General features: G+C 38.4%; 1 protein-coding gene across 1 annotated transcript; it reads left to right on the top strand.

Annotated features, from left to right (window-relative positions):
• Positions 1–8,317: 8,317 nt before the first annotated feature.
• LOC125199534 lies at positions 8,318–10,333 on the top strand. The gene is made up of 7 exons (XM_048097528.1): positions 8,318–8,431; positions 9,077–9,319; positions 9,437–9,481; positions 9,576–9,638; positions 9,924–9,986; positions 10,116–10,178; positions 10,313–10,333. The coding sequence occupies exons 2-7, from the start codon at positions 9,095–9,097 to the stop codon at positions 10,331–10,333; spliced, it is 480 nt and encodes a 159-aa protein (XP_047953485.1). The 5' UTR covers positions 8,318–8,431; positions 9,077–9,094.
• Positions 10,334–10,775: the final 442 nt, after the last annotated feature.

Genomic DNA, 10,775 nt, shown 5'->3' with positions numbered 1-10,775 from the left:
TGTAGATAATGACAAAATCCTTTTCTCAAGGAATAGAGATACTCCAAACATTTCATTAGTTTTGTTCATCAAAAACCCCATGTTCGGCAGAGGGAGTTTGATGTATTTTATAACTATATTTTAAATTTATAAAGATTTTTTTCAAAAAGAAAACTAGAAACCAAACATGTGGGATCATCTGAAAAGTAACTACAATTCCTAACCAGCATCATTTTAACGTTGAAGTTTATGTATAGAATTAGGAATGTGATTTAGAGTTTTAAGGCAATTTTTATAGAGCTCAACTCCAGTACCTACACACTATGGATACCTTACTCCCCTGCTTGTGTTTGTGACATCAACTTTCACCTACCTTATAAGATATTTTTACAATCAGTTTGATGGAGTAAAACAAAACATAAATTTCTTAGATTAAAAAAAATAAAAGCATACACTTTCCAAAATATCAATCAAGATGCTTCCATTGATGTTAGAAGGGGAAAACTGGGGATTTTCTTTATGAGCCCCACTAAGAGAATTAACCAGTTTAATTAAGGGTAAAAAACAAAACCTAATCTTCAAGAAGCATGCAAACCATACTTAACAATAACTCAGGAAGACAACAACGAACTTCAATACTTAGATACTTCAAATCAAACATATAACTGCATTGTCACTTAATCCAACTATTTACTCAGTATGTCCAACTTAGGACCAAAAGCATGTTTGGAAAGCTGAATATAGAAACAATTTTTGGGGGGCGAATCAAAAAATAGAGAAGGACGGACTACAAAAATAAAAAAAAATACAATAAATTAAAACAGTCCATAACAGATGTGCTCTGATAATGCTATCAATTTAGGCAGATCGCCCCCAAAGATAAATGATCTCGTCTAGTTCATAGCAACACCTCAGTCCAAACGAGTTTTCGCAAGAAAAAGGTTTTGACGATAAAGGATGCAAAGAGCTTTTGTATAATATGTTATGTAAACGAGGTGTGCAAACTGAATGCAATACTACCGTATATGTAAGCGTAGTCCACTGCAGGAGGGGCATTCAAAGAAATGGTCAGTCTAGTCATGTCACCTCATCATGGTTGGTGTGACCGTCGGGAGTTACAGATTTGTGTGGACTAGTTACGCACACAAACATGTACACACACATAGCGCACACTCATTTCACTATACAACCAAACACATAATGCACACAACGCACACTACCACACTACACACACAATACAGACATTTTAAACATACACACTATATATACACACACACCACCTAATGAAATTTTATGTAGATGACAAAGAAAGAAATAAATAATCAAATTAATTATTTACAATAAAGAACAAAGACGTAACAATAAAAATAGAAAATAATAATAATAATAATAGATTGACGTAAAATATATGACTGAAAAAAAAACACAAAAAAACAAAAATATTAAATACTAATTGAAAATAGAAAATACATAACATTAGAACAATGAGAAGAAAAAATAAGGAACTAACATAAGGGAAATGTGAAAAAAAAGAGAGAAAACTTCAATTGATTTAAGTGCATATAGTATGTATTGCGTGTATGATGTATGTGTGCATGTGTGCAATATGTATACTGCGATTTGTCTGATGCATGATAGAAGAAAGTAAGAAAATAGGAAATAAATGCTGAAGTGTTAAATGAAATAAACATGTGCATGGACACATGCACACGCGTGAAGTATGTTGCGAAGCTGAATACCAACACATAGCATAGAGTTTGTTACATCTAGATCTTTAATTAGTTGTAAATGCAGCTATATAAGTTGTTTTCCATTTCATTTGTAAGCTCATGAATTCGAATTAATGCAAAATTCCCCAGCTTCTCCTCTCCTATCTTCTCCGTGTACTTCAATTCGTGTGGGTGCAATTCCGGTGGCCGTTCTCTCTTCCGGCAACCCCAATTCTGCACCAAGTGGTATCAGACTAACCGATCCAGCTCCTGTGATGGTGGAGACTCGCTCTAGCGACTTCCGTCGCTTGGAGGAGATGCTCACGGCCGTCATGGCTGACTTCTCTGCGAAGGTGGCGGAATCCGATCGGAAGCGTGAAGAGCTTGATAAGATCCGCGATCACTCTAATGATGCGCGTGATCTCTCTATGAAGGAATTTCGAGAGGAACTTCTCGCTCTGCAACTCCAACAGAACGAGATCCTGACTCGTTTTGCTTCGGCTACTAATGGTGTTCCCGCTGGGCAATTCGTCGGGGGAGCTCCTGCAGGGCAATTCGTCGGCGGTCCTCCACCGCGACAGCAATACTTCGCTACGAGGCAATCGAAGGCAGGCTTTCCTATCTTCAACGGCGAGGATTTGGCTGGTTGGATCCTGCGTTGCGACCATTTCTTCACTGTAGATCTGACGCCGGAGGAATCGAAAGTGAGGCTGGCGGTAATCAACTTTGAAGGTCGTGCTCTGCAGTGTTTCCAAAATTGGTCTATGTATCAAGATCGAGCTATGTCTACTCCATGACCTCTGTTCCTTCAAGCGTTGGAAGGCCGATTTGGAGATCAATTGCTCGGCGATCCAATGACTGAGCTCCTTGCACTGAAACAAACAGGTGCGTTTGCTGAATATCACGATCGCTTTGAACTACTGCTTGGTCGTGTATCCTTATCTGAATCGTATGCTATTAGTCACTTCATTAATGGCTTGAAACCGTTTGTTCAAAAGGCTGTGAGAATGTTTATGCCTCAAACCTTAGTGCACGCATATGCTTTAGCTAGGCTACAAGATATGTCTGCCCCGGTCAGAGAGGGATTTTCTCAGCCTACTAAGAAATTTGTTCATAATGATGCTAAGTCTGCTTACAATACTAATCCTCTGCTGCCTACACCTACTGTACCTGCATTTAAATCTAGACGTTTATTGACTGATGAAGAAATGGCTGATAAACGGGCTAAGGGCCTTTGCTATGGTTGTGATGAGAAGTTTGAGCGTGGTCACCGCTGCTTTGGTAGGAAAATATTATACTTATTAGAGATTGATGATGGTGTGAATCCTGTGGAAGTTGAGACTGATTTGAACAATGTGGATGTATGTGATGAGGAGAATCCTCTTATATCAATTCATGCTATCAATGGCTCTTCTTCAAGAGGCTTTAGAACTATGAGAGTTGCTGGCCGGATGGGAAGGAAGGCACTCCATATACTTATTGACTCAGGAAGTACTCACAACTTCCTTGATCTGCAAGTGGTTAAGAAGCTGGGGCTATTACTCACTAGAGTGAACCCGGTATTTGTAGATGTGGCTGATGGAAACCGGTTGGTGTGTAATTCTATGTGCAAAGGGCTGAAGTGGTCACTGAGGGGAACTACATTTGTCACTGATGTATTGCTCCTGCCCCTTGGAAGTTGTGATATGGTGTTGGGAATTCAGTGGTTGGAGACATTAGGTGATATCCAGTGGAACTTCAAGAACTTAACCATGGATTTCACTTTGAATGGGAGGAGACACTTACTGCGGGGAGGCCACAATGAGCAGGTTGTACAGGCTGTTTCAGAGACGGAAATGAACAAAATCCTTGCTCACAATGAAGGTATTCAGCTGTGTTGTATTCAAGTGAATAATGAAGGGCATTCTGAGCTATTTACTGTCCAGAAAACTAGCAAGGAGAAGAAGCAAATCCCTCAGGCTATCCAGATGCTCTTGGATGAGTAGCAATCTGTTTTTGCTGAGCCAACTACTCTGCCTCCTATGAGGTCACACAACCATAAAATCATCCTTGCCCCTGATGCTGTTCCAGTAAATTCAAGACCTTATAGGCACTCTGCCTTGCAAAAGAATATCATTGAAAAGCAGGTCTCTGATCTCTTACAACAAGGTTTTATTCAACCAAGCTCTAGTCCATTTTCCTCACCGGTGGTACTAGTCAAGAAGAAAGATGGAACATGGAGGATGTGTGTTGATTACAGAAGGTTGAATAAACTCACTATTAAGGATAAATATCATATTCCTCTCATTGATGAGCTCTTGGAGGAATTGAGAGGGGCTACTGTTTTTTCTAAAATCGATTTGAGGGCTGGTTACCACCAAATCAGAATGGAGGTGCAAGACATTCCTAAAACTGCTTTTAGGACTCATGATGGCCATTATGAGTTTGCAGTAATGCCATTTGGCCTTACCAATGCTCCTGCAACATTTCAGAGTTTAATGAATGATGTATTCAGACCTTTTCTGAGAAGTTTGTTCTAGTCTTCTTTGATGATATTTTGGTGTATAGTAAGGATGTAGAAGTTCATCTTGGTCATCTTCAGCAGGTCTTCCAGAAGCTACAGGAGCATTCTCTATTTCCTAAAGCCAGCAAATGTGAATTTGCTAGAGACCAGATTGAGTATCTTGGCCATATCATTTCTGAGAAGGGTGTTTCTACTGACCCAAAGAAGGTGCAAGCTATGCAAGATTGGCCTATACCCTCGGATGTTTCTAAGCTTAGGGGTTTTCTTGGGCTTACTGGATATTATAGAAAATGCATAAAGAATTATGGCATCATTTGCAGACCTCTTACTGATCTACTTCGCAAGGATGCCTTCAACTGAAATGAGGATGCTAGTAATTCCTTTATAGCCTTGAAGCTGGCTATGATGTCTCCACCAGTACTTGCCCTGCCAGACTTTTCTATTCCATTTGTAATTGAAACCGATGCCTCAAGCTACGGAATAGGAGCTGTTTTGATGCAAAACAATCATCCTTTTATTAGCAAGACACTTTCCTCAAAGAATAGGGGATTATCTGTGTATGACAAGGAATTGCTTGCTATTGTCTTTGCAGTGACATACTGGAGTCATTACTTAAGCTCAAAGCCTTTTGAAGTGAGAACTGACCATAAAACCTTGGGTCATTTGCTGAAACAGAAGTTGACAACACCTGGGCAACTTAGTTGACTATCAAAATTGATGGCTTTTGATTTTGAGATCACATACAAGAAGGGTGTGGAGAATGTGGTTGCTGATGCACTCTCTAGAGTGCATTCTTCTGACTTATTCTGTATGGCCATCACTACTATTTCTACTGATATATATCCTTTGATTCAAGCTAGTTGGGATACTGATTCTTCACTAAAGGCTCAGATCACTGAGCTTCAGCAGAACCCTGCAGTTCAATCTAAGCAGAACCCTGCAGTTCAATCTAAGTTCTCTTGGCTGGGAGGTCAGTTGCAAAGGAAAGGGAGATTGGTGGTGGGAAATGATCAACCTCTAAGGCTAAAAATCATTGAACTATTCCATAACTCAAGTGCAGTGGGACATTCTGGAATTCTTGCTACATATAAGAGGTTATCTTCTCTATTTTACTGGCCTAATATGGAGAAACAAATCAGAAACTACATTCATAAGTGTGATGCTTGCCAACGTTTTAAATATGACAATAGTGCATCCTCTGGTCTTCTCCAACCACTTCCCATCCCTGAAGCTGCCTGGTCTCAAGTCAGCTTAGACTTTATTGAAGGCCTCCCTTTATCTCATGGGAAATCCACTATTTTGGTGGTGGTTGATCGCCTCACTAAGTACGCCCACTTTATGTGTCTTACTCATCCTTACTCGGCCTTAACAGTGGCCCAAGCCTTCCTTGATCATGTCTTTAAGCTCCATGGACTTCCTACTATACTCATTAGTGATCGCGATAGAGTCTTCATCAGCCAATTTTGGACGGATTTCTTTAAACTTCAGGGTGTGGAGTTGCATTTGTCGACTGCTTATCACCCTCAGTCCGACGGCCAAACTAAGGTGGTAAATCATTGCTTAGAGACTTATCTCCGTTGTATGTATGGGGATCAACCAGCCAACTGGAGCAAGTGGATCAGTTTGGCTGAATTCTGGTACAACACCTCCTTCCACACGGCTATTGAGACGACCCCTTTTGAAGCTTTGTACGGGTACCCACCTCCCCTGCATATTCCTTATTTTCGTGGCGATTCTTCAGTGCACGATGTCAATGAGAGCCTACTAGCGAGGGAGCAGTGATGGATGTCCTCAAATTCCATCTCGGTCGTGCACAACGCCGCATGAAGCAGCAGCATGATAAACACCGCTCTGACCGACGTTTTGCTATAGGTGATTGGGTTTATTTGAAGCTCCAACCTTATCGCCAGAACACTCTCTGTGATAGACAATTTCATAAGCTCAGCCCGAGATACTTTGGCCCATTTAAGGTGGTTGATAAGTTTGGGGAGGTTGCGTATAAGATCTCCTTGCCGACCAATGCTAGGATCCACTCCGACTTCCATGTGTCTCAATTGAAGAAGAAGATGGGCCCTTTGTCTCAGCTGCATGGCACATTGCCCACCATGGGTAACTCTACCTTCATTGAGCCGATTCAGATACTTGAACGCCGCTTGGTTAAACGCGGTAATCAGCCAGCCACCCAGGTTTTGGTCCATTGGTCGAACTCTTTTCCAGAGGATGCTACTTGGGAATTCCTTCACGATGTCCAGGAACGTTTTCCTCAATTCAAACCTTGAGGACAAGGTTATTTTAACTCGATTTGTCTGATGCATGATAGAAGAAAGTAAGAAAATAGGAAATAAATGCTGAGGTGTTAAATGAAATAAACATGTGCATGGGCGTGAAGTATGTTGCGAAGCTGAATACCAACACATAGCATAGAGTTTGTGATACGATCATGGAAGCCGTGCGTCAAGGATTTCAACTACAGTTGGATTCAACTGGAAATCGTCCTATTGAGATTACATCCGAAAGCTATGAAACTACCACCATTGTCTTCGTCTTGGAAACAGCTTCGCGTGGGTATCTTGCACATCCCAATCGGAGTCCGAATGAGGGAGTTATGGTGGTTTTACGGAAGTCGCGCAGAGAAGGCCGAGAGCTTCGGGAAAAACGCCCGACCGGGCGTTTTGCTTGTGAAAATCGCCCGGGGACAGAGAAAACGCCCGGGCCGGGCATTTTGGCATGTGAAAAACGCCCGACCGGGCGATTATGCCGCTTTTTTAGATTTTGTGGGCCAACTTTCTATTTTTGGACCCATAGTATAAATACCTCTTGATGTCATTTCTTTTCTTTAGATTTTGATGAAATTAGATGCTTGAGAGCTTTGTTTCCTCTTGGAGAGGGTTTCTATCCAATTCCTAGATTTAGGTTGCTTGAATCCATCAATTGCTAGTTCAAGCATGGGATTTCCATCAATTGATAGTTCAAGCATGGATCAAGTAGAGGTATGCTTTGAGGTTTGTGGTTCCCTTGAAGATCTAGCCATGGATGCATGTTAGTTATGTTGTAAGTGTCTTAGCTTGCTTCATCAATGACTATATATCTCAATTTCCACCCTATCCAATGTTATTTCCTTCTTTGTTTATCTTAGTTTCCTTATTTCTTGTTGGGTTGCCTTTATTGATACAATTGAAAATCTACTTCACAAAAATATTAGATCAATCACCTACAAATTGGGTAAATCCTTGGGAAATGGATCACAAAATACGTGGATCCATATCAGTTTGCTACATAGATCTTTAATTAGTTGTAAATGCAGCTATATAAGCTGTTTTCCATTTCATTTGTAAGCTCATGAATTCGAATTAATGCAAAATTCCCCAGCTTCTCCTCTCCTATCTTCTCCGTGTAGTTCAATTCGTGTGGGTGCAATTCCGGTGGCCGTTCTCTCTTCCAGCAACCCCAATTCTGCACCAACATTTGTGTGTGTTGTGCATCCACAATTTTTTCAAATTCAACTCTGTATAGATTACACCATTTCACCAAATGAAGGATTTGAAAGAATGGAATCAATTCCGATCACAATTTCAGTTGCATTTCTATTTGCAGTTAAATTACAATTACCAAACGAATCCTAATTAAAACTTCATAATATACTCTCAGTTCCATAATAAAATGGAGATGATGGAAGATTGCATAAATAATGTTATTGTACCGAAAACCCTCTCGATTTATCAATGTCTAGATTGCTATTTTATTCTCAATTTTTGTTTTGTAAGAACATCTTCAAGAGGAAAGGTAAATTGAAAGTATATGTTTCTCAAACTTTAAGGGAATAAGGTAAATTTAAAAAGGCAAACAAAATAAGTAGGAGTAATTTTTTACTTTTTGTATAAAAAAGAGATAGAAAAACATTTTTAAATTTGAAAAGGGTATAATACCTCTATTGAAAATTAAATTTTATAAAAAAATTAAATATAGTAGTTATTTCTCAATAACTATCCATTTAATTTAATAGATTCTCTTGGAGAAGGAAAAATAAAGGCCAATTTGAAAAAACCAAGGCAAAAAAAAGAAGGAAACAGTTTTCTTCTTTAATTACAATCAAGTGTATATTTTTTGATGTGGGAAATAATATCTCTAATTTATTAACACTGCGCCCATTTTGAAGCAAAATCTCAATATCACTCCATACAAAATCTAACTCGGAATTATTCAGATTTCAGAGACCTCACTTTCATAGCTTCTTCATTTGGTGTGTTTTTCTCCTCTTCTTCTTCTTCTTCTTCTTCTTCTTCTTCTTCTTCCTCCTCCGATTTACATCATGCTTGTTTACAAAGATCAGTACATGTATTACATCGATTTAGCCTAATGTTTCTTCATCGGATCTGATTATTGTTCAATTAGGCTGTAGAAACACGTTATAACCGATTCTCTGCCAAAACTGAATGCTTCTGTATGCTCATTTTGATTTACATTTCAGATAAATCTTAACTAAATTTCGGATCTTAATTTGTACAAGTTTTGTCAACATTAATCTTGAATAGTTTTGATGATGAACGCTATTGTTTCCTCCTACAGCCATACAAATCTTGAATAAACTGGTAGGTTTAGCTTTTATTTGGATTTTTGGATCTGATTCTCGTTCAATTAGGTTATTGAAACACGTTCTTAGCTCATTTTAGTGCTCTGCGTGGCCATTGAAGTGCAATTTCGTATCACATTTCTGTTTTTGTTCACTTAAATTTTTTGACATTTTATGTCTACATTCGAGAGGAGAAAATCTTGAATGGTTTTGATGTTGGCTTTATTAGTTTGTTCTTGAACACTATTGTTTCCTAATAACTGTTTGAGCATGTATGAATTCGGTTCGGATCGTTGACCCTTTTTAAAAATTCAGTAGCAGACTTATCCACTAATGGAGGATGACAAGAAGAGGAGGAAGAAGAACAAAAAGAAGAAGAATAAGCAAACAAACGAACCAACTGAAACCGACAAACTTGATGATAAGGAATCAACTTCTGATAGCCAGATAGGAGAGAAGTCTGATGTTAAAGTATCAGAGATTGCAGATGCGCCAAATGATGATATAGGGCACATAACTGCGGATGGGGATGGAGGTCTTGCCAATGGCACTGAAGTTGTAAGTTTGTTTGGATCTCCACATGTGATGTCATGGGTATCCATTATATCGAGTTGCTGAAAATGTGATTTTATTAAGTTTTTCATCTATCTTCTCTCAAACCAACTTTGTTTACAGATAAACCTGGCCGAAGTGGAGAAACAGAATTGTCTGGATAGAGAGGTAAGGACATGATTTTGCTTTCTATTGCTGTGAGTCACTTTCGTATGTGATTTCTTGTATTCAACATTTTTATTGAAGAACTGCTATCATACAGGGCATTCTTGAAGGAAAAGTTAACAAACTTCAGTCTGAAAAGGACGCTCAAGTACAGAAAGAGGTGGTCCGAACTTAGATGTTTTGATGTTTTAGTACTTTTGAAGTTTCATTTTTCTCTGTATCTAATCAGTGATCACTTAATTTGGTATATGTACATATGCTTGTCTTTTGTATTATCTCATGTAAAAATGTCCAGTTGATGAAGGAACAAGATGGATATTCACAAAAAGTAGTATTTGCATTTGGGTTACTTGTGAATGGAATTGTTTAGAGTTGTTATTATCTCTTTCAGTGGTATCCAATCCCTTATTCTTTTCTTGAGTTAATGACTATTTTTCTTTGCCAGGCTAGTCAAAGTGAAAAAATCAAGCTGTTAGATGACGAAAAGAACGCATTGGTGCAAAATGAGGTAGTGGAATTTTCACATAAATTAGCTTTCTTAATTATTTTTACTGTGGACGCGTTCAGTTTCAAACCTTTTTATTTAGACAAGAAACTCAATAGGGTAGTAGTATTTTGATCGTATTCTCTTTTACAGGCTAGGTTAAAGGAGAGACTAGCAGAGTTGGAAAAGGAAAACAATGCATTGATCCAGAAAGAGGTAATTTCATATTATAAAATTTAGGGATTTTGGTAAATTCGTTGAATTTCTTGTACTTACTCTGTTTTAATGTGTGATTTTTATAATTCTATGATAATTGATAGCCATTGATATAAATTTTGTGCTTGTTACAGGGTATCTGTGAAGGGGTTTAAGTTGAATTTGACATTTCATCTGGTTTATTTGGGGTTTCTGCAAGGATTTTAAACATTTTGATGTTTCCTTTTTTTAAATTTTAGGTTGGTCAGAAAATTTCTAAAATGAAGTCAAAAAGGGTTCCCGGGGGCCCCAGACAGAGGTGGGGTGACCTCTTAAAATCTTGTCTAGGGATTTTTTAAGATTGGGACTTTTTAGTGAATTATTATATTTTTATTGTTCAATTTTTTTTCTAATTGCCACAATCACTTCTTTAAATAAATTTCACTTCTTAAATTCTATATGCTGATTTAAAACTTTTCCATGCAGGCTGGTTTTGGGCCAAAGATGAATCAGTTGGTGGGGAGGGTTCATTATTAAATTTAAAAGTGGTAAAACTTTTCTTTGGGTTTACATAAAAATTTAAAGATAGTTTTCCAGCCACACTTGAATATTAGCTCT

This window comes from Salvia hispanica, unplaced genomic scaffold (genome assembly GCF_023119035.1).
Source record: "Salvia hispanica cultivar TCC Black 2014 unplaced genomic scaffold, UniMelb_Shisp_WGS_1.0 HiC_scaffold_545, whole genome shotgun sequence".
Lineage (NCBI taxonomy): Eukaryota > Viridiplantae > Streptophyta > Magnoliopsida > Lamiales > Lamiaceae > Salvia > Salvia hispanica.
The sequence above is the reverse complement of the archived record's forward strand: the minus strand, read 5'-3'. Positions and strand labels throughout refer to the sequence as shown.

Bases quoted from the DNA above. Each gene is read 5' to 3' on its own strand.
- LOC125199534 (XM_048097528.1), top strand. From the start codon at position 9,095: ATGGAGGATGACAAGAAGAGGAGGAAGAAGAACAAAAAGAAGAAGAAT. The intron at 9,320-9,436 runs GTAAGTTTGTTT...CTTTGTTTACAG, and splicing joins TTGCCAATGGCACTGAAGTT to ATAAACCTGGCCGAAGTGGA. The intron at 9,987-10,115 runs GTAGTGGAATTT...TCTCTTTTACAG, and splicing joins ACGCATTGGTGCAAAATGAG to GCTAGGTTAAAGGAGAGACT.